At 41.1% G+C, this 21,661-nt stretch overlaps 2 protein-coding genes and 1 long non-coding RNA gene across 4 annotated transcripts; 1 reads left to right on the top strand and 2 right to left on the bottom strand.

The window, feature by feature from the left end:
* Positions 1-1,148: 1,148 nt before the first annotated feature.
* On the bottom strand, positions 1,149-14,705 carry LOC132990847 (uncharacterized). Of its 2 annotated transcripts, none has more exons than XR_009676120.1 (2): positions 14,273-14,705; positions 1,149-2,133 (listed from the first exon to the last, which is right to left on the bottom strand). It is a non-coding gene; the product is annotated as an uncharacterized LOC132990847 (long non-coding RNA). The 2 variants fall into 2 exon arrangements; XR_009676121.1 differs by lacking the exon at positions 14,273-14,705 and adding an exon at positions 9,818-9,963.
* dlx6a (distal-less homeobox 6a) lies at positions 11,292-14,012 on the top strand. Its single transcript, XM_061059333.1, has 3 exons — positions 11,292-12,157; positions 12,823-13,016; positions 13,287-14,012. Exons 1-3 carry the CDS (start codon positions 11,851-11,853, stop codon positions 13,524-13,526), a joined length of 741 nt encoding a protein of 246 aa, XP_060915316.1. The 5' UTR covers positions 11,292-11,850; the 3' UTR covers positions 13,527-14,012.
* Positions 14,706-17,841: 3,136 nt separating the features above from the next.
* On the bottom strand, positions 17,842-19,812 carry dlx5a (distal-less homeobox 5a). Its single transcript, XM_061059332.1, has 3 exons — positions 19,210-19,812; positions 18,604-18,788; positions 17,842-18,379 (listed from the first exon to the last, which is right to left on the bottom strand). The coding sequence occupies exons 1-3, from the start codon at positions 19,565-19,567 to the stop codon at positions 18,065-18,067; spliced, it is 858 nt and encodes a 285-aa protein (XP_060915315.1). The 5' UTR covers positions 19,568-19,812; the 3' UTR covers positions 17,842-18,064.
* Between the last annotated feature and the right edge of the window lie 1,849 nt (positions 19,813-21,661).

Genomic DNA, 21,661 nt, shown 5'->3' with positions numbered 1-21,661 from the left:
GGAGACTCTCTCGCTCACAGCGGCTCTGGTTCCCTCCCCCATGGTCACCGTGCTTTCAGTCAAAGAAGCCTTTCTGTTTCCAGTCGTCTCCCTCGTGCAATCAGACATTGAGGAACATCTCCATATCAGGCCGTTTACGGTGGACCCGGGGACCCCAACATCTGGGGGCTGTATTGATTTCCTGCTCAGGGGGGGGATATGTCTCCCAAGTGATCTATTCAGAGCAGCAACTTTAGCACACAGCCAATCTTCTGCTTTGATTGTCAGGCTAGTGTTTTGATGGCAGCGTGTAGAAGCTGCTTGTCTTGTACAGGAGTTACCCAAGCAAACACTTAGCCCCCCTACTTTTTTTTTTATCCAGCGACTTAGCTGTTAGCCACATGAAGGAAAAATAACCTTATGTGAGGACAAGTTGCAAGGAATGCTTTGTAAACATTTTAGCCTGTCAAAAGTGGAAATCAGTGAAACAAATAGCTGTTGTGTGGCTGCCACAAAATGATCCCTTCCAGCCTCCATAGTCACCTTTCTGACCGATTGACTCGCTGGCGTAGTAATCATGTAACACATTAGGAGTTTAAAGGGATTAAGATGATATGCTGGGTGGTTTGCAAGCACCATGTAAGCCCTTACTCCCAAATGAGTATGGTGTTTTATCTCCCAGAAACGAAAGCTCAGGTCTTTAATTTAAGTTGAATTGTGCCAAATTCTTAGCTGTCTTACTGGTATAATACTTTCATCTATATTTGTCATTTAGCCTACAAGGAGAGTATCATAGACACGTTGTGATGCTCAAAGTCTATAGTTTAACCTTCTGCACCTTCTGTTTTATTTCATTTGTACTCATTCTGAAACTCATTACATGTGATCCCCCTTTAACGTTTTCTGCAATTACTTCAGCTGTAAGCCATCATTTGAACCACATCGTAACCTTGAGTTAAACACAACAGGGACTCTGTATTGTTTGGTGACTTTTAATCAATTAAAGACACACAGGTACAGCCATAGAGTTTATAAAAGCAGCAATACAAAATGTTGTACCTGTAAAGATGGGCTTTTTAGTTTGGGTGCAAATTTGAGTAAATCAACTTAATACAAGAAAAGCATTGTAATGATGAAGTCATTTTACACTCAGATCAGGGACAAAGACATTTTCTTTATTAATCTTTTTATTCAATGAAATATGTTCATCACAGTTTCTTTAAGTCAAGTCACTTTCGTCTTTAGATGTAGGTCTACTGATTTGTCAGACCATTTGTTTAAAAACACCCTAAACATTAAATCTAAAACAGACAGAAAGTAGTCAATCGTCACACTAAAAAAAGCTGCATGCAAGTAAACCTCTTTGCATCTTGAGGTTAAAAATGAATCAAGTATTGAAATAGAGTTTCTGGATCAATCAGATTGTTTCATTTAGCATGCATAACACACACATGCACACAGGATTTTGTCAGCTGCACACTTTTCTCTAACGTGGAAATTGCCCGAGCCGTAAAACAAGATCTCAAAGTGATTTCTTTTAAGTGCATATGCAGGATAACAGAGTTTTCTATCTGAGGGCTAAACAGGGAAAAGACAAAAATGACAGGGATTTCACTGTTGAATCCCTTTAGTGGGCCGCTGACACATGAATGAGGGCAAAGAGAGAGAAAAAGGGGGAGGGAGAGAGAGCGAGAGAGAGCGAGAGAGAAAAACGAGTAGACAACCAATTTGGGAGTAATGCAACTAAAAACTGACAAGTGTAATTTCATCCATCTGGGCCGATGTGTAAAAAGCGCTGCTCCGAACATTCCCCATGATTCCCCCTGATTGATCTTCCCCTGGTCTGAAACACCTATTATTAGCCACGAGCCTAATAGCACCAGGATGGCTCAGCGCTCTCCCAGGGGCCAATTCTCCGGTCATCTGCCCCTCACTCACCACAGCTGTGGAAACCAACCAGGGAGAGGGAGGGAGCAGGGGGGAGGAGGAGATGGAGCTGCCAAGAGGGGATGGAGGCGTACCTAAAAGTGGGGGAAGAGGGAGAGAGAGAGGTGTGGGGTTAGAGAGAGGGAGCGAGGTTGAGGGGAGAGGAAGAGAGGGGTAGAGTGGGTATGAAGAGGAATATGGAGAGGAGAGAGAAGAAGGGTCCAGCGGCTGGACATGCAAGAGGGGGGGAGAAGGAGGAGGGCAAGAGGAAGGTGGGCGAGATGGAAAAGCCGAGAGGAGAGAGGGGAAAACAGGGAGACAAAGAGAGAGGAGAAAAAAAAGTTACTTATTGACATTTATCAACCAGGAAAAAATCTATTTCACCTTTTTCTGTAGTTAAAATTAATTTCATATTCACTCTCTAAATGCTCGTTTGAAGGATTCATCACTGGAAAAGGTTTTCACCAGGACATGATGAATGACTCATGTTCTTCTCTCCAGATGAGAAAGCTGCACTCAAAGTCAATGCACGGCCGACAAAACCCCACAGACAGCCTGACAGAGGGCACAATGGCTTTGAATGAATGGAATTAAAACTGATTAGTAGAAGTGGTAGTAGTAGTAGTAGAATGATTTTTAAAAATATATTTTATTTTTGTTATCAAGACTCCTGTCCTTGTTTGTTTTAAGATTGATTTTTAGATGAACACATACCTTATTAGGAAACATATTAATTCAAGTTCACAAACAATAAATGAAGGCTTATAATGAAATTTAATACAGTTGTGTGTAGAAATTACTTTTTTTTAATGATCATGTTGAAGTGTAATGTAGTTTAAAGCAAAACTCTATTTTATGACTTTATTAACACTTTATATTAAAGATATGATTAAATACATATTTTACTACAGACTATAACACTATATAATGTAGTTATAGGCAAATATAAATGTTTATTCATTCAAAATATAAAATGATGTAATGCAGTTATAAGTAATTTTAAGTGATATTATTATGTAGTTATTAGCTTTTAAGTTATTAAATGATTATATTATAATATAATGTAGTTTTAAGCAGTTATAGACATCAAATAATTATGATGTTGTATTAGATTGTGGGCCAATGTAAATGTTGATTTAATTACTATAAAACTATGACTTTTATATATATTATTCATCTCATGATATGTATTTAATTTGTATCATCTCATAACCGTTTAAGGGGCTCATGTATGAATACTAAAGCATGACTTCTTGGGGATCTGGAGACGGTGGAGATTAAAATAAAGGAGTTGAGATTTTGTCATTAGAGTTTCATAAACAGTTTATTAAATGTTGTTTGACTCCTGATGGTTTGTTTAATAGGGGGGAGGGAGCTCATTAAGGGCCCTCGTTCTTAATTAAATCATAAAATTGACACATAAAATATTAAGCTCACATATTCCTATCCTGGAATGTTTTTGATTGATCCGCCTCTTTTACCTGCAGTGATAATGAAAGTCAGTGTTCAAGGTCCCAAACCCAGAGTTACCCTTTCCATGGCCAAGGTGAGGTGTCAACAATAAGAAAGTTTGCTGCACAGACCTGGGTGAGGATCGTTAATTGCCATCTGGCTCTTTTTGGTTGATTTTTGCGATGGATTAAGGTCAGAGGTGTCCTGTTAATCGGCCCTTCAGTCTCTGTGAGTGAGTGAGCCCTCAGGTGAGGCGTAATGCATTTTCAAGGACAATGAATGCAATAATTGGCTACCTTCACTTCAGCAGGATGGACAAAGTCCTAAAATTGTCTCCACTCCTCTCTGACAGATCAGAGCAAATGAAAAGGAGAGGCCGCGAGGGCTTTCCAGGCAGATAATTAATAAGTGTGGTATGATGAGACCGGCTGTAGATTTGATCTTTTGGCCAAATCATTAAAGTGATCTGTGATCTGCTTGTGTGTTAACCAAGAGGACAGTGGAGCGTCCTGCTGACAAGTGTTTAACACCAGTTTAGAAAGGCTCACATTTTAATATTCAAGGCTAAAGTGATAGTTATATGATAGATTCACAGAAATAAATTATCATAACATTTCAGTTATGTATGAGTTTCATGTTTTCAGGAGGCTTTAGGTTATTCAATCTGAGAGAACTAACAAAAGTTTGTTTGATATTTGGTATAAATTGGTGTTGTTTATTTTCTCTCTTATAATTAAAACTTGTACCTGTAAAACTGTTCAACAGACTCTCTAGTTTTATATACTAATGCGTTATTTTTATTATCATCTATCAGTGCAGCCATTGTAGTTGTCTTTGTGCACAGGTACGTTTAATGTTTAAATAATCCAGTGACTTCACTTAAATAATCTTGAATTTGCAGAGTTTTCTACTGAGATTATTCTGTCTTTGCTTTTATAATTCAGTTTTCCTTATTTTTATAATTCTCATGATATATTCTGGTGTTATTTATGGGGTTGTTTGACGATATTAATGAAAGGGATGAGAGTGATAATAAGAGGAGATCAAAAGAAACACCAGGAGTCAACCCAAAATCTCAACTGTAAAAATAATATTAAAAAACGTATTATTATAATGGTGATGCTAATGAGGGTACACGCTGTGATAAAAATGTATTTTAGATTAAATCATGTTTACTATATTGACGTTAAGATGTGCTTTCTATGCTGTTTGTGTTTTATACAAAGTGAAAGCTTTGTTATTTCAAAGGCCAAATTAAATTGTAGAAAACCTTTTTGCGTTTTTACCTGATGAGGCATAAAAGAGGAATAACTTGATGGTAGACTTTTCTGGTGTTATGCTTTTTCCTCACGTGATTTTTGTTGCCTGGTGGAAAATCTATTCTTTTTTTTCAGTTGCAAAATATCTAAATGAACAGACTCAGAATTTAAACTTGGATTGCAGGCCTTACTCTGTTTTGAGTGTGCAGAGACTGTTTGCAAAAAAGCCACACTTCACTGATTTTTCTGCAACTTTAAGAGGTTGCATGGAGCACAAGACCAAACCAGAGCACAGCCTGCTTTGAGCTGCAGTTTCAGGTAGGAGTGTCTGAAGGTGCAGCAGACAAAGGTCCACAGATATCACCTGACAAACGCCTCCGACCCACAGCTCCTGAGAACCTGAGCAGCATCTCGCCCACCTAACCACATCTCACCAGGTGTGACTCCTTTTTCTCCTCGCCCTTTTTTTCCACTTCACTTCACACCTTGCTCTTGAATTTCAAACTCCTTTATTTCTCAGTCAGTGTCTGCCATTGTTTGTGCAGCACTTCCTCCAGCGGGGCTTTCACTCCCATATGAGAGCCAGGACTTTCCTGTTGGAGGAGCACACATTATGTTCTTCTTAGTTTGTACCTTTGTGTGCTTGTCAGACATTTGTTTTTTGGGGTGCTTCATTCTACTTAATAAAATGTATTTTTTTTTGTAATCTGAATGTGTTTTGTTCTCCTAGCAATGAAAAATGAAAAAGCTGTCTTTGTTTTTTCTACCTTTATTTTGAAGCATTTCATTGAGAGTTTATTACAAATTTCTTTCTTTTTCACTTTCATGGTGTTCATCTACAGTTGGGCCTTTTAGGAACATGTGAAAGGGGTCAGTATTGGTTTTATCCAGCATAATGTCATCACTATTCCCATGCAGGCTGATTCCATAAAAATGTGTTTACAGTCATGCAGGCCTAAAGAATAAACCTCAGAGTATAAAACGCAGTATTTCTTTTTAATTTGACAGGACACATGTGTTGTTTGGAACAATTACTGTCTTGTATTGTCGATAATTCAGTAAAAACGTACTTTATGTTTGTAGGATTAAATGTTGTTGTTGTTTCGACGCATTCCCATCGTCATGACGGATCCAGCTAATTGAATTATCTTGTTCTTATATTGTTCTCACTGTAAAGGCCTTCTTGAATTTACAATGTTGTAGTGGGCCGTGAAGTATCCTCCACAACTCTGCCATTATTATCAGATCCCCATCTTAAAGCTTCACGATAATTCAATGGCCCGGGTGTCATTTCTTCTATATCAGACTCCACGCGGCGAGTGGCGCGCGCTGGGGGCGCGTTCAGAGCCTGTGGAGGTTTTTAAAAGCACCTGTCTGCTCGGACACAGACAGAATACCCCTCCTGTATACTGATGAGGGCCTCCACACCACAGGATCCGTCTGTGTCACTCATAAATAATCCCGAGATTACACTTAATTGTATCACTTAACCAAAAATCCCCTCCTTCAGACACACAGACACACTCCATCCTATTATTCTGCTTTTTGTTTTATTGATGCATTTCTCTTTCTCATTTTCAGTTTGTCTATTGATATTTTTCTTTGGTATTTTTAATTTTTGTGAATTCTTTTAAAGATTTTTCTTCAGAATAACAAAAAAATTCAAAATGTAAAGGCAACTTATATAAAGTAGATGATTATGCCAATAAGAGCAACAACAACAAAATAAGAATAAGAATACAAATAATGATAATAATAATGCAATTATTCAAACTTTTTACGCCAGGGTTTTCTTCAGTCTTATAAAACTATATATATATTTTTTCCATATTTCGTTCTCCCCACTGTGACAGTGTTTTTGTTCATTAGTTTGTGATGGTTAAACGTTTCAGGAGTTTGCTCAACGCTCCTCGTTGTCGACTACTATGTCTTAATTTCTCCTTCTCTCTTTTTTTTCCCCCTCTGTCACGACGGATGAAAAGGCGCATCTAATTATTCCGGGAGGTTGGGAAATAAATGATTGTCTTTGAAGTAGGCCCGGGCCTTGGACTACATTAGAAGCCAAGCATGTGATTTGCAACTGTTGAAGTAAAGCCCTCACTGTAGGGAGAGAGAGAGAGAGAGAGAGGGAGAGAGAGAGAGAGAGAGGCAGGGGAAATGAGGAGGGTGGATTCTAGGCAAAAGAAAATGGTATCTTTGTTTGCTCCCCTTTGTTTACCAGGGGATTCTTTCTCATTTTTCCTCTTTTTCATTTTTTACTAATTCATTTCAATGGCTTTCAAACTGGAAAATGGAAATGTTGCTCCTGCCCTCTATTTCGGCGGCAGCGTCCTGGCAACAGAGCAATTTTCTATCATCAGGGATAAACGGCATCGAACAGTACATTCTGATAAAAAAAAGAGCCCATGATTGCTGGCCTTCCTGTCTGTCATCTATCGACCAAATCCTCTCCTTCAAGACCGACCACTGTGCTGTCAGACCTAATAATGTCGCGTATTAAGTCGAGAGAGGGAAGAAAGGGGGGCCAATGCGCACCCTGGCACTCTTACAGCCTTATTTGTTAGTGACATAAAATTCAGATACACTTTTTGGACATGGTTCTCTATTTATTCACTTTTTAGCTTATATAATGTTCAAGTTTTTACCTTTCCACCATTTAATGCGTTACCAGCAACACAAAGACTTTACTAGGGAAAATGTGTATATGATTTAAATCCTGGGCCTTAAATGTGCAGGTGGTTGACGAGCATTAAAACCTTATATCTATCAATTTTTCTATACCTCAATCTATTACGGATGAATAGAATATTTCCTATTATTTGTGCTATGCCCTTTGATTTCATGCTGGTCAAGATTTTAAGCAGATTTAAACACAAATATTGAAATTACACTCTGCGAGCCATTGTCTAATTTCAGCATTTCAGAAACGAATGACAAAATATGAAAAACACATGACTAATGCAGGAAACACCGCAAAACAATCTGTCATGCAGGCCCACATTTTGCAGAGAGGGAGAGAAGGCGGCAAGAGAAACAAGCAGTCTTAATTAGGACCCGGGCCCTGAGTGGGACCAGTGCAGCTTGAGCCGTGCCAAATTAAATCCATTAGCGTGTGAGAGGCTGTGAAGGCTCAGTGGCGCAGGGCCTTTGCTTATTTGTGGTCATTTAGCTCCACTAGCATCACGCTACACTGGGTCCATCTGAAGTCCCCCTCGTCTGCACCTGGGGCCATGCATATGCCAATTTTGCTATTTACTGGAGAGATAATGCGATCCTAATTTCTGATGCAAAACTTATTGTAAACAGTCGTCTGCCTGGGAGCGCGCATGGTTTTCTTTATGACCAAACCACACTCATCTTTTCTTGCTGTAGTTGCACGCTTTTACAGAAAACATCAAAGCGTTTGCATTAGTGGGTTTGCATTCGTACGCCGTGCGCAATTTGTGTGCGTAAAAGCGGCGTGCCACCATTTGGGCACGGATGAATTCTGCTTAAACATTGAAAGCTGGTCGCTTATCATTCTGGGGTTGCTGGGGTGGCACGTGTGCTCGTTTTGAATCTAGTTACAATAAAGCAAGTTACACAGACAGCTGTGTGCAGCATGCATCTCCTTCCATGGAGAGATGGAGAGAACGTCGACGCCTGGCTGTCTGTGCAGCGCCAGTGGCTTTGCGCTTGGCGGAGAAGGGAGACATGTTGTTTAACTGCCTCTCCATCTTTCTTTGCAGTGACAAGCCTCCGCGTTCCTCAGACCGCCCGGGTCCCCGAGCAGCCAAAGAGGTGGCTTTCCATGCGAGCCAGTCAATAGCTGTTAGAGGGAAACGACCGCAAACGCCCAGCCACTCGCTACAATTATGACCCTTGTCTTTCTGGAACTCCGTGTTAACGCTCAGAAATGATTAACACATGTGGCCGGATAGACAAGAAAAGACGGGCAGTGTTAAAACAGCCAGTGATACACCGGCTGAGAGAGAGAGAGATGACGGGGGAGCTAGTTAGATGTTTCATATTATTTAACCAGTCTTGTTTAAATTTGTGCAGAGATTTGTGCAAATGATATTTCAAACTTAAGTTAAGTTCGTGACCCCGCCTTGATCCTGTTTTAACAGACAGTAACTGTGTTAAGCAAAAAATAAGGCCTGGTTACACCTCCAAGCTCGATGTAAAATATCCTCAGTTTTGTCGTCTATCCCGGATCAGACAGTGGATGTCAGGGAAATCCCAGGCCTGGAGTGATTTTTAGAGAGTCATTCATCAGCGTTTTATAAGACAGCTGGAAATAAAGACCACTTCTGTTAAACCAGCATGGCCATTGATTGTGTTGAAGGTCAATCATCTACTTAGGAACTACAAAAGTGATTTCTAGATTCGCCGCTGGTTCATTTTGTGATTGACATTTTGAGGAAGTGAAATTTAAAATAATTTCTCTCCGGAATGAGGCGATGAACTCCTAATGGGGCAGAGTACAATAAGAGGCATGACGGAGCAGGTGTAGCGATGCATTAAAGGGAGCTGTGAATTAAAAAAAAAAAAAAACAGTTTTTATAAACGGAAAATGACTTTATAATGAACCTATATGATTTTTAAATTCTGTCCATTGATAGTACACTGCACAGGCCTCTCAATTAGACACGCTTGTCAACATGTATGCTATAAGCATTTCAAAAGCACCAAGGTCGACTATGTCATGTTCTCTCTGTTCAAACAAATCCGTCATTTCACCACTCTACTTAATCTCAGTGTGCATAGAAAAGCCTCCAAACACGCCTGCGGGACACCAAGACTCTGACATCAAACCCGCACGGTCATCCCGCAATTTAATAATCCTGTGGTGGCATACACACATACAGACACACAAACATGCGATGGTACTCCACAAAAAAAAACGTCTCTTCCAATCTGTTTAAGATGTTTTTCTTTTCTTTTTTGCCTGCAGGGAGTAGAGCATGTATGTCTTTGTAGCAGCCCTCAAAGGCGATTAGAAAAGGTACAGGATCTGGTTTCTGCTCTGCGTGTCCAAGTGGAACACGGGCAGGGGAATTGGCCACTGTGTTAGATCACTGAGGGGTGACCAAAGGTGCTCCTGCAAGGTCTGCGTGTGCGCGCCATATGAGTGCGTAAAATGCAGAATTATCAGAGACAATCAAAAACCATTCATCAATGTCAGTGTCGACAGAAGAGCGTCAAAGGGAAGCTCCTACCTTCAGCCCTCTCGGAGAAAAAGAAGCAAGCAGACTTTTTAAAGAACATTTTAAAATAATCAAAGAGTGTGGAGGAACAAAATAGATCCATGTGGGTGTTCTGCGGCTCACATCTCTGCCTCTGTGCTCCTCTCTCTGTCCGCTGCTGTAAAATGATTATCCGGCTGGGTTGTAAGCACTTTTTAAATCCCACAAAGTAAATAACAACCGTAGCTGGCGATAATAGCAAGGTACCAAGTTCTTGTTACAGAAAAGGAGAAAATTGAAACTAAACGCTGCGTTTAGACAACCATTTTTGATAAGAGGATAATTGAGGCGACACTGGCGTATAATTAGGGGATAATTTATGCTATATCCACTTTTATTCCACCCTCCCAAAATAAATCCAGGCCATAATCATTACAGGCGAATTGTTCTTAATTTTACAGCTGCAATTTGAGTAAAGTGTGGCCGCTAATCAAATAGGTTTTCGCAGTAACTTGATTGCAGCCATAATTATTTTATTATTTATTATTATTTCCATCGCCTTTTTTGGTGAATTCACTTAATGCAACACTGTAGCAAAATAAAAGTGCAAACCATGATTTCAATTCGTATTAGGTTGAAATGAGCAGCAATGGTATTTTCTTCTTATTTGTGAATAGAACATAGTCAGCCCTCAGAGGCAAACTGTATAATTTACATATATTCAGGACCAAATCAGGCCTCATATTACAACACGGATAAAAGACACTGTCAGTTTATCTCAGTATCCACCCTTCTATGTGCAAAATAACCTATTGTACCCAAGGCATATTGTTATTTGATGTGTCACATGTGCTGTATTTTGAATTGTCTGAAGATCCGTAATCATATGGTCAGTAGCCCCAGGAGAAAGCAACAGTTATAATATGTGTTACATTCAGAGCAGGAGGGGGGCTAATAGAGGGGCTGCTCATTAGGCGACAAATACTCAGGGGGGAAAAAATAGAAGCCATTTCAATCAGTAATTTTTTAAATAATATTTGAAAAGCTCTAATTTGTAGGTTTAAAAAAATCTTAGTTATCTGGACGTTTTCACATATTCTTATATTTCGAGGGCCTTTCCACCTGTTTCAGAAATGTGCTTTACAAAAACAAATCACCTCTTAAGTGAAAATAAGTACAAGTCTTTAAAATATGTTTTTAATATTCACAATTGTATTTAATTGCTTTCATGATTTTACAGGTGATTACAAATGTTCTTACTTTTGAAATAAAGACATTTTATCCTCCAGAACAATGACATACTGATTTTGAACATAGATATTTGACTAAATGTGTGGCTATTTTGTCAATAATTAGTCGGTCTTTGGTTTAAAAATCAATTTTCAGGTTCAATACTGTCTAAGAAGGATGTTTGTGCGATGCTCTATAAGTAATTAATTCTCGAGGAGAGGAGGAGTTAAATGCTGTGAGAAAAAGAGGCTCATATAGACTGCTGCCTCGTCCGGCTAAATCAAAGCGCGCACTATATGTTGACGCTTCGTGCGTAATTTGGGGGTTTGGGTAAAAAACAAAAATCTGCTCGGCAATTCCACAAGCGCTGTTTTGCGTGTGAAGCTTGTCTGCAGGAATTATGCGTCTTTCCCATCGTATATTATTTCCCCCATAGTTGTGGTGGGAGCTGGTAAGGTGGGTTAACTCCAGCTCAAGTCTCCGTGAAGCGCAGAGCTCTGATGACGTTGGGTTGGATGACCAATCGGGAGGCGCTGCCCTTTGGAGACAAACCATTTTACTTGTAGTGTCTGCATCAAGTCTGGAAGCAAGGGCTCAATTTTAACAGAATCCACCTAAAAATCTCGCCCTTAACTTATGCCTACCTTTCGCCACTTTGGGTGAGAATATCACAAGACAAGGGGGGAATAAAGGCGCGTGTGGAAAATTCGGGTGTTAATAGGACAATATCTGTTCCGCGGTGGAGAGGGGGAGAGAGACAACAGCACAGCGAGAGAGAGAAAACCGATTTGGTCTTGAGAGAGAGGGGGGTGAGTGCTCTCAAGGCAGAAAATTCGATGATGACCATGACTACGATGGCTGACGGTCTGGAGCCTCAGGACTCGTCCAAGTCTGCGTTCATGGAGTTTGGGCAGCAGTCGCACTCACAGCAGAGCTCCCCGTCAATGGCCGGCGGACACTACCCGCTGCACTGTCTCCACTCCGGCTCACACGCGCACCACCAGCACGACAACACCGCGTACACCGGGACCAACACCTACAACAGGTCGTTACCTTACCCATACGTGAGCCACGCGCACCACAGCCCGTACCTGCCGTCTTATCACAACAACACGGGAGGACAGACGAGGCTAGACGGCACAGGTAAGAAACCTCCCTTTTGTCCATCCAGTGGCGTCTTGCAGACTGTACTTTAGAGATGGGTGATCCAGAAAGTGGGGATAAAAACTATTCCCTGTGCCGGTGCCTGTGTCCTACCCAAGTCACCGCGCGGTCACTCCAATTTCAGACGAATGATCTTTCAAGCGTAGGTATGGTCGATTACACCGGGGGGAAATCGTGCGCAAATAGTATTCCTGATCCAGCCTATTTTACCCTCTCTCAGCCCGGCTTTCTGTCCAGTTTAGCCCTTCTCCTCTCTTCCAATAAAACATGCTCTAATACCCGGGTTGTGATCATACACGAGCGTGCATCCTCACCAACTACTCGTGGAAATTAGGCTGCACGCACGCCCTGAATGTTGTAATTAGCATTTAATTGACATGTCATTACCAGCAATATCCTAAATATGACAGCGTATGAGGATTGTGGCCACGTCGCTCCAAGGAAATGCGAGTTGTCACAGGAATGTTCATTTTAGGCAATTTTATCTCCACCATTCCCGGAAGATTTCTGCCGTTTGATGCGTTTCATTTTGGGGCTATCTCTCTGCATTCACACACACACACACACACACACACACACACACACAGGGAGATAGAATCCAAGCGCTTGGTTTTGAATAATAACATTGGTTCTTTTTGTTGCAGAGCAGCAGAAGACGACGGTGATTGAAAATGGGGAAATTCGTTTTAATGGAAAAGGCAAGAAGATTCGCAAACCTCGGACAATTTATTCCAGTTTGCAGCTGCAAGCACTGAACCACCGTTTCCAGCAAACACAGTACCTCGCTTTACCGGAGCGCGCGGAGCTGGCTGCCTCTCTAGGACTGACACAGACCCAGGTGAGGAGGGATTTACACCCACAATCTTTACATTGACCCCTTGAAAATAGGATTATATTTATAGTGAAAAATTATGATTAGAATAATAGCCTATAGTTTAAAATATTTATTAGAACATTATTACTATTTTTTAGAGTATGTGTTTTTTGTTGGTGATTATTTTTCGTGTATCAATGCTTCATAATTTACAGTTTTTACGCATCTCCACACAAGCTCTTTATCCACATGTCCTTTACTCATTACACGGACTCCTCTCCTTTCCTCCCACAGGTAAAGATCTGGTTCCAGAATAAGAGGTCAAAGTTCAAAAAGCTGCTGAAGCAAGGCGGCAACCCGCACGAGAGCGACCCTATCCCGGGCTCCATGTCCCTCTCCCCACGCTCTCCCACTATCCCTCCAATCTGGGACGTCTCGGCCTCTTCCAAAGGAGTAAACATGCCGGCCAACAGCTACATGCCCGGCTACTCTCACTGGTATTCCTCCCCACATCAAGATTCAATGCAGAGATAGACTCATGTGGAGGCAGAGGAGGCCTCCGGATCTTCTCCATGCCGTTTCCCCCAAACCCCCCCAACGTAGCCTACAAATTGTGTGAGCGCAGAGACTAGAGAGGAAAGGAGACAAACCCCTCTTCTGCTGCTCCAATGACGGATAAAACTGCAGCCAAGACCTCGGTGTGATGACACAAACAAGGGAACTAACCGTTTTTTAAGCTGTTGAGTGGGCTCGCCTATTTGTTATGCTTTCATTCTTGTCAACATCTGAACATCAATATACCAAATATTATCAATGATATTTTGGCCACGTTTTGGGCCAAAGACTGAGAACTCTCTATGCGCTTTAGCGCCCAGAACCTTCAGCCATGATGGACTCCTGACTGCTTTTATTTTTGGTTTGTTTCTCAATCATGCAAAAGCAAGCAAATTGTCTGTCTGTAAATATAATCTGCGATTTAAGTTGTACATACACTTTTTATGTTTTGTGAGATTGAGTAAACCGTGACTCAAAGCAGATGCCTGCTGTTGCATGATTTCAAAAAATTCATTTAAGGCCCCTTTTCCATGCTTCATATTGGGCCAACATCCCATTTCAGAATTCTTATTTCCCGTCCCCCTGGTGTGCACGAGCTTCTCCCAGACATTTGAACATTAGCTGATGACACATTTCTGCAGTGAAAAGCCCATTTGAATAAACCCAAAAGCGCTCAAAACCCCACAGTATATAGATTTATCAAACAGCGGAGGAAATTAACTTACCCTGCACCGCTGCTGCCTACATTCACCCCGAAAGACATTTGCTCCAGGTCCAGCTCATCTTGTCATTTCACCCTCAATTATTAGAAGTATTGACAAAATGTTTTCTCCCTTCTCTCCGTCCTAATGCAGGCCGTTAAATGCCAAGCTCCACGGGATCGATGTTTGAACAAAGCAGCCAGCTGCAGCAGCGTTCAATATGAAGGAGATATTTGGGACAATTTGTGGGTTTTTATCCAAGTGAGGCTTTTTTTCCATTCTCATAAATGCAGGCATAATTAGGGTAATTTTTGATGTAGCCCGCTGATTACAGCGTTTTTACCGTCAAAGATAATTACCTGTAATTTTCTACCACTTTTAATACTAAAAGGCATCTTTATTTGGATTTGAGGTAGCACAGATGGAACAAAAGGGGGAAATTATTCGGTTATTCATATACAAATTGCTGAGAGGAGTGAGCGCTCGGGATATTATCTGAAATTACGACGCTGAAAAGCTTCATGCAGCTGTCAAGTTGCGGATGTCCCACTGGCGCACATTCAGCTATAGTACCTGAGACCCCCCACCCCCACCCCCACTCTCCCACCCAACCTCATCCCAGACATGGGGCCTCAGTCTATCTGCTCCAGGGCCATTGCACCCCTGATCTCAGGCTGCAGGGAGCCCGAGGCAGCATCGAGTAAACATCAACATAGCTCATAAATACACAGCTAGGTTATTCAGCTCAGAGATACGACCTTCTTCATCATGTTGTGCAAATTGAAAAAAGGCTTTGATGAGCTAAGTCAGATAGATAGATAGATAGATAGATAGATAGATAGATAGATAGATAGATAGATAGATAGATAGATAGAGCAGCAGACTGATAGAAAAAAGGGGCAGGGAGGTGCAGGGAGGGATGTCTCACTCCTTGCTCTTCTTCATGCACTAAAGCAGGCTTCTACATAAAAGCACCTGACAATATTTCACACATTGAATGAACTGTAAAGGCGCGGGAATATTACCTCACAAACATCTACACACTATGTCCTTCAAATAAATCAATACAGATTTTAGGACAATGCAACATTTCTCTCTCTCTCTCTCTCTCTCTCTCTCTCTATTTCTCTTAAATCTGAAGACTAATTTCCAGTTTAGAGTGTCCCAGCATCATGAGAGGAAATATTAGAGTCAACCTTACCTTCTTGCGCTCCTAGCAGACTAACCAAAAAATAAGCTCTGCACTGCTTTTCCTGCTGCTGGTTGAATACCCAAATCCAGGTGGGAAAGTGTTTGCACACCCCGGTAAGCTCTTATATATTGCCTGCAAAATTAGCTGTTATTACTGTCACTGTTTAGTGATGGCGAGCTTGAAAAAAAAAAAAAAAAAAAAAAAAAAAGCCCTCTGCAATCAAGAACTAAACGCATCTTTGCAAATTATAGGTAATTGTCAATGTCCAGATTATGATAATGGAGGCCCTAATCCTAGAGAATAATTATTGTGGAGTGTTACAGTTGAAGCTGTCCAGTAAAGCTAACTGTCATTATTTAGACTCGATTTGCAAAACGGGGGGAAACTAGCTGAGTGGAAAATGTTCGGTTGGAAATAAACAGGGGCTCTCGATATAATGGCAGCACGAGTGTGTGAGTATTTATGTGTGTGTGTTTGTTAGACTCTGTGTGTGTGGGTGTGTGTTTGTTAGAGTGTGTGTGAGATATAAATGCTGGGGGACATTCAGTAGTTTTTGTGTGTTTATGAGGGGGATATAAAGGCCTTCGTGTGCATCTGTGGTCCATACAGTGCGCGTGCCTGAGTGTTTTTGAGCGCGTGAGCTAGCCTATTAAAAATATCTCATTTTCTCAGGTGACCTGCTCGCGCTGTAATTACGCTGCTTCTGTTTGGCCCACAGCATGAATTAGGCTGGAAACAACAATCACGCTGGCGTGGTCCACGATGAAGAAGAGGGACGAGAAAACGAAGAAGAACAAGATGATCTTTTACTAGCGTTTGCATGTTGCTTCTGTCCACCACGGAAGAGATATTTTCCTATCAACATCCACATTTTCATCACGTGCCCTTATCCCCCCCTTGATCTGTGATATTCTCACCCAGAGTGGCAGAAGGTATAGGCAGAAGTTAAGGGCGAAGATTTTTAGGTGGATTCTGTTCAAATTGAGCCCTTGCTTCCAGACCTGATGCAGTGTGTGTGAGTGTGTGTTTGTGAGTATCAGAGAGAGAGAGAGAGAGAGAGAGAGAGAGAGAGAGGTGTATTCAGTACTGCAATCAGTAGCCTAGAGGAGTGTGTGTCAGGTGGAAATGTTGAATGCATAGTTCAGTGTGTGGGTCAGATGCAGTTTTGTTTGTTGTGATGTTGTGAGTGTGAGATTCAGAGGGGAGTGAAATGTTGTGCCAAGTGTTTTGTAAAAATAAATAAAAAAAATTATGTGATTTTTGTGCACATTGTGGGTAAAATTCAATTAGATCCATTCGCGGTTTACTCGGCGGTTTTTGCTGCGGCAGCGCTGGATTTGCCTGTGAATATCATGGTGAAATTGTGGAGGATTTGCTACTTTTCCCCCCACTTTTTTTTTTTTTTTTAATTTACCCGGAAGGTGGGCTGCATGCGGCCGGGAGTGGCAGAGCGCTGGAGCCGGTCTACCCCCACAGGAATGCGGATTGTCTCAGATCTCCGTGCCGCCCCCCTCACCCCCTCTCTGCCATTCAAAGCGGCTAATTGTAGGGGACACAAAGCGCGAGCGACTGCACACTGTCTGCTGCAGGAGGAGGCTTTTCTGTGCACAGAGAGAGCTGCAGGCTGAAAGGCTCAATCAGGGGATTGATCAAAAAACGTGATCAGAGCCAGTATAGTAATCAACAAATATTATTAGGCTATTTAAAGATAACACATAATAATATTCCAGGATATTTGATATTAGATGATAGAGTGATATTACTGTAAAAAAATATTTATATAGAATATTATTCATAAAACAATATTAATTATTCAACGATCATGAAAAAGATTGTTTAAAAATAAATTCAGGGACGTGTGCCACCTCTGACTATAGCCTACAATAACATGATAGTAAAGGAAAAACAATAGTAAAGGATTGTTACAATGATGTATTGCAGAATCCACAAATTCTACATTTAAAAAAGGGACAAAGCAGGAAACACAAACTGAGGATGGTCGAAATATCACAGCAGCGATGTTTAACAAAAAAGGTTTACAATTAGCCTATATATTTATCTTTATCTCCCATTTATAAATTCACAGAGAAGCCTTTTAATAATACTCCATATATTATTGCAAGTGCAGAAAGAAAAATGTAAGACTAGATTTAGATAAGATTTACGATATTGTCCATAAAGTCATCTCACATTGAGCAGCTTTGATTAACAACTGTGTGAGTGTGTGTGTGTGTGTGTGTGTGTGTGTGTGTGTGTGTGTGTGTGTGTGTGTGTGTGTGTGTGTGTGTGTGTGGTAACGTCACCTGAGGCTCACAGACATTATTTATGCGTGTGAGTCTTTGTCGTGATTTTCCGTCTAAGTATATGAGGGTTAAAATAACAAGAGACTGCAGAGAGGCCGGAAGGTTCAAAGGTCCATTGTCCATTTAAACGTTTAATAGTCTTCCAAAAAAAAAATGCAATAAATTACATGCACACATTTACACATTATACACGTTTCTTCTATGACTGTCATCAAATACATTGCATATTCCTCTGAAATTTGAACACGAGTCCCATAGAAGGAGGAGAAAAAAAATACTTGAAATGAACAACCGGTTTGTGTTGCTTTTTTTTTTTTTTTTTCAATATAACGTCCCTGCTCCAAGAGCCAACGAGTGCTGTATCGAGTTAGGGGTCTGCAGGTGGGAAGTCATGGAGCTGCCGGCAGAGGTGTACCATGAACTCGCGTTTTCCAAAAAGTTAGCCGCCGTAGTGTTGATGCTTTGCGGCTGCAGGCTGTGCGGCCTCGAGGGGCCCTGTGTGTCCCAAACGGCCGGGGACTGTGGGGAGTTGCACGCCATGGGGTCGCTGGAGCTGGGGCTGTGCTCCGGGGGAAGCTCGCCATTTTTCATGATCTTCTTCAATTTTGATCTCCTGTTCTGGAACCAGATTTTAACCTGGGAGGGGGGTGGGGGGTGGGGGAGGCGAAAACAGAGCCGTTAATATTTCATTAAGGCGCAGAAGCAAATCATGTGTTAAGATACACACCGTGCGTAAAAGCGCACAGGAACACAGCTCACCAAAACAGCATTATTTTCGTCATTCTTTTAAACAAAGACGACTGGTAAACAGTCCAAACGACGACAAAGTGGGCGATAATAAATTGTATATAAATTCTCACCTGTGTTTGCGTCAGTCCCAGTGAAGCAGCAAGCTCGGCTCTCTCCGGCAGGGCCAGGTACTGTGTGTTCTGAAAGCGCCTCTGCAGGGCGGCCAGCTGAAAACTGGAGTAGATGGTCCGAGGTTTCCTCACTTTCTTCGGCTTCCCGTTCACCATCCTCACCTCAGGCTCGCTTATCTCTTTTTCTATAAAACAATTGTTAAAAAAAAAAGAGTAAATAATTGATCTAAATACAAATGTATCTTCTGTATGACTCGTGAAGAGGTTGTCGTCTTTATCCATTAAAATCAGAAAATAATCACATTTTATAAACACATTTAATGAAGGCCTATTGAAAAAAAAAAAAAAGGACAGCAAGCGTAATCTCAAACATGTTATCCAACTGGAACTTGCAGTTTGTAAAAAAAAAAAAAACATGTATTGCTTTTAAAATCTCTAAGCTTCACCTTGCATTTTTATGCAAGTCAGAACAATACGCGATTTAAACAGATTTTTTAAATCACGCTCATATGTAAATGTTGCTTATTTAAACAGTAGGCTAATGGTGGTTATCCATGAATAATCGCCTTTGCTCCTATCATAAGAAAATAAATCTGCGGGCCGTACCTTGAGGACTCGGCTGGGCTTGCACTCTGCTGTAAGTCCCAGCATACTGGTGGTAGGCGGGGGTCGTGTACGAGCTGTAATCAGTGTAGGATTTTGTCGCGTAATTTCCAGCGGATCCATTGACTCCCGGGTATTGGAACTGGTAGGCATTGAGTGGTTTCCCGTACGACGTGGAACTGGGCGAGCAGTAGCCATGAGTGACTCCAGCGGCCGGACTGTAGTAGCCAGAATCCGTGGCGGAGGACTCGGGTAAAGTAGGAGATTCCTGAGACGGATGGTGCATGGTGGAGAGTTGAAAAGAGCTCTGGAAGTCTGAAGGTTTCACACTCGAGATCCTCCGGTCGAATACTCCAGTCATACTTTGCGAAGAAACGAGTGGATTTTGTTGTCTTTTATAATCAAAAAGAAGCTGTCTAACTCCAAAGCGGTGTGAAAACTACACTGACATCGTCGGAAGGTTCCTGGGCCGTCGGGCTCTGGTGAAGACTGCAGCCAGCCCCGCAGCAAAGACTTGGTTAAATCCTAAATCGCGCTCTTACGCACTGCAGGGAGGATCTGGTTCCATTGGCCAAGGCGCACACAGACACAGCTACACCCAATTCACTCAGCCAGCTTTCTTATAGGGGGGGGGAACCACCCGGGCTATGTGGCTGCATTGTTGTGTTTTTATTCTATCAATCAATGAAGGCAATTAAAGTGTTGGCCGCGTGGCCTATCGACGTTTACAGAAGGATAAATAAGAAAGACAAAACCTCATTACCCTTGAGGCCTCCTTCTTTAAGACCGACCGTTTAATAAAATTGTCATGGTTTTTTTTTCTTTATACATTTGATCAAAAAGTCGCTGTTTTATTAATTTCTGAGAATTACAGCATGAAATCAAGTTTACAAATTTCTCACAGAATAAGTCATAAAACCAAATACAATTATAATGATTTAACCTTTCCTGCTTTTTTATTTATTTATTTATTTATTTATAGCCTACACTTATTTTAACCCCTTGCTAAACCTGATTAAATCATTCTTTAGTTAATTCCTGAATTTAGGCCTGTATTTCATCAAAGTGTTTAATGTCCAGTTAACGTGACATAAAATTGAACCAGTAGGCCTATAGTTCATTTCATGTGCTATACGACGTCAACCTGAAATCACTGTTTAAGGCTTCTTTTCAAACATACCAGCAGTTTTGCGATTGTTTTTTTTAATATAATGAAAAAAAAATTGACCCGTTTTGCTAATTGGGTAATACAATATTCACCTTATCTTATCTCATCTTAAAACCTTTTATCGAGCATGCCTAATCAAATCTCAGCACCTCCGTCTACCCATTAAGTGGTGGACAACGCCGACTAGTGGCCAAAACAAAAAGCTGCACACCAAGCATCGCATAGTGGAAGACTCCAAGAGAAATAAAAAAAGACAGATCAAGGTGGATGATATTTAAGTTAACTACGGAAAATGGGGCGCTCAATGAAAAAGAGAGACAATGTAGGAAGCCTATTGTTATGCAAACAGAAAATGTAGACACATACTGAAATTAAATTAAATAAAAATCCAAAGGGCTGATGGAAGCAGGTGTAAGGGTATTTTAATATTATATCCATCGTTACTACTCTCATAGTAGGAGGTAGAATACACAGTCCATAAGATAAGATAAGATAAGATTAACCTTTATTGATCCCCGCAAGGGAACATTTCAGTTTTTACACTCTGTAGTCATGCAACACACACATAGGCTGAAGTATATACACACATGCACACAAACAGGATCCTATGGACATGCACTAATGGAGAGATGTCAGAGTGACGGAGTTGCTCACAGCGGGCGCTCCTGAGCTGATGGTGGGGAGGGGCTTTGGTGCCTTGCTCAAGGGCACCTCGGCAGTTCTACTACAAACCTACAACAAACATGAAGTGAGAAGAAAAAAAGGACAAAGGGAAATGAAAGAATAATCGAATGATACACGACATAGCCTATTTATACCTACAGTCTATGATAGTGCACAGGTGTTTCTGTAAGGGCGGAAGGCTGTAATAGACTACTTTTTACTGTCACTTTGCTTGTTCAATACATTAGAATTCAACGTGTTTATTCCTTCTTTTATCAACAAGTATTAAAACTGAACTTTTTCTCATTCGCTTAACATTGTACAGTTGTTACACCTTGTAACTGAAAAGAAAAATGTACCCGAGTGTTACAAAATGTTAATTCTTATTTTTATTCGTTTACCTGGTTTGTATGCCCCGGAAGTACTTCCTCTACCCGCGCAACGAATTTCTCCTTGTTTTGTCTTTCCCATAGACTGTAAGGGCTTGTACTTTAACAAGTTTATATTTCCTCGGTTTGTTATTGGTATATCAGACATACAGGGCGATATGGTTAGGCACACCAAAAAAAAAGTCGTTCTATCTATATAATCTCGTGAAATCTACCTTTCCTGTGATTACAGATT

Source organism: Labrus mixtus, chromosome 16, assembly GCF_963584025.1.
Source record: "Labrus mixtus chromosome 16, fLabMix1.1, whole genome shotgun sequence".
NCBI lineage: Eukaryota > Metazoa > Chordata > Actinopteri > Labriformes > Labridae > Labrus > Labrus mixtus.
This window is presented reverse-complemented; position numbering and strand designations above follow the sequence as displayed.

What these genes read in the sequence shown, in the direction of transcription:
- dlx6a (XM_061059333.1), top strand. Translation starts at nt 11,851, where the DNA reads ATGATGACCATGACTACGATGGCTGACGGTCTGGAGCCTCAGGACTCG. An exon ending in GACGAGGCTAGACGGCACAG is followed by an intron (nt 12,158 to 12,822) that starts GTAAGAAACCTC and finishes TTTTTGTTGCAG; the next exon opens with AGCAGCAGAAGACGACGGTG. An exon ending in TAGGACTGACACAGACCCAG is followed by an intron (nt 13,017 to 13,286) that starts GTGAGGAGGGAT and finishes TTCCTCCCACAG; the next exon opens with GTAAAGATCTGGTTCCAGAA.
- dlx5a (XM_061059332.1), bottom strand. Translation starts at nt 19,567, where the DNA reads ATGACTGGAGTATTCGACCGGAGGATCTCGAGTGTGAAACCTTCAGAC. An exon ending in AGCCCAGCCGAGTCCTCAAG is followed by an intron (nt 18,789 to 19,209) that starts GTACGGCCCGCA and finishes ATTGTTTTATAG; the next exon opens with AAAAAGAGATAAGCGAGCCT. An exon ending in TGGGACTGACGCAAACACAG is followed by an intron (nt 18,380 to 18,603) that starts GTGAGAATTTAT and finishes CCCCCCTCCCAG; the next exon opens with GTTAAAATCTGGTTCCAGAA.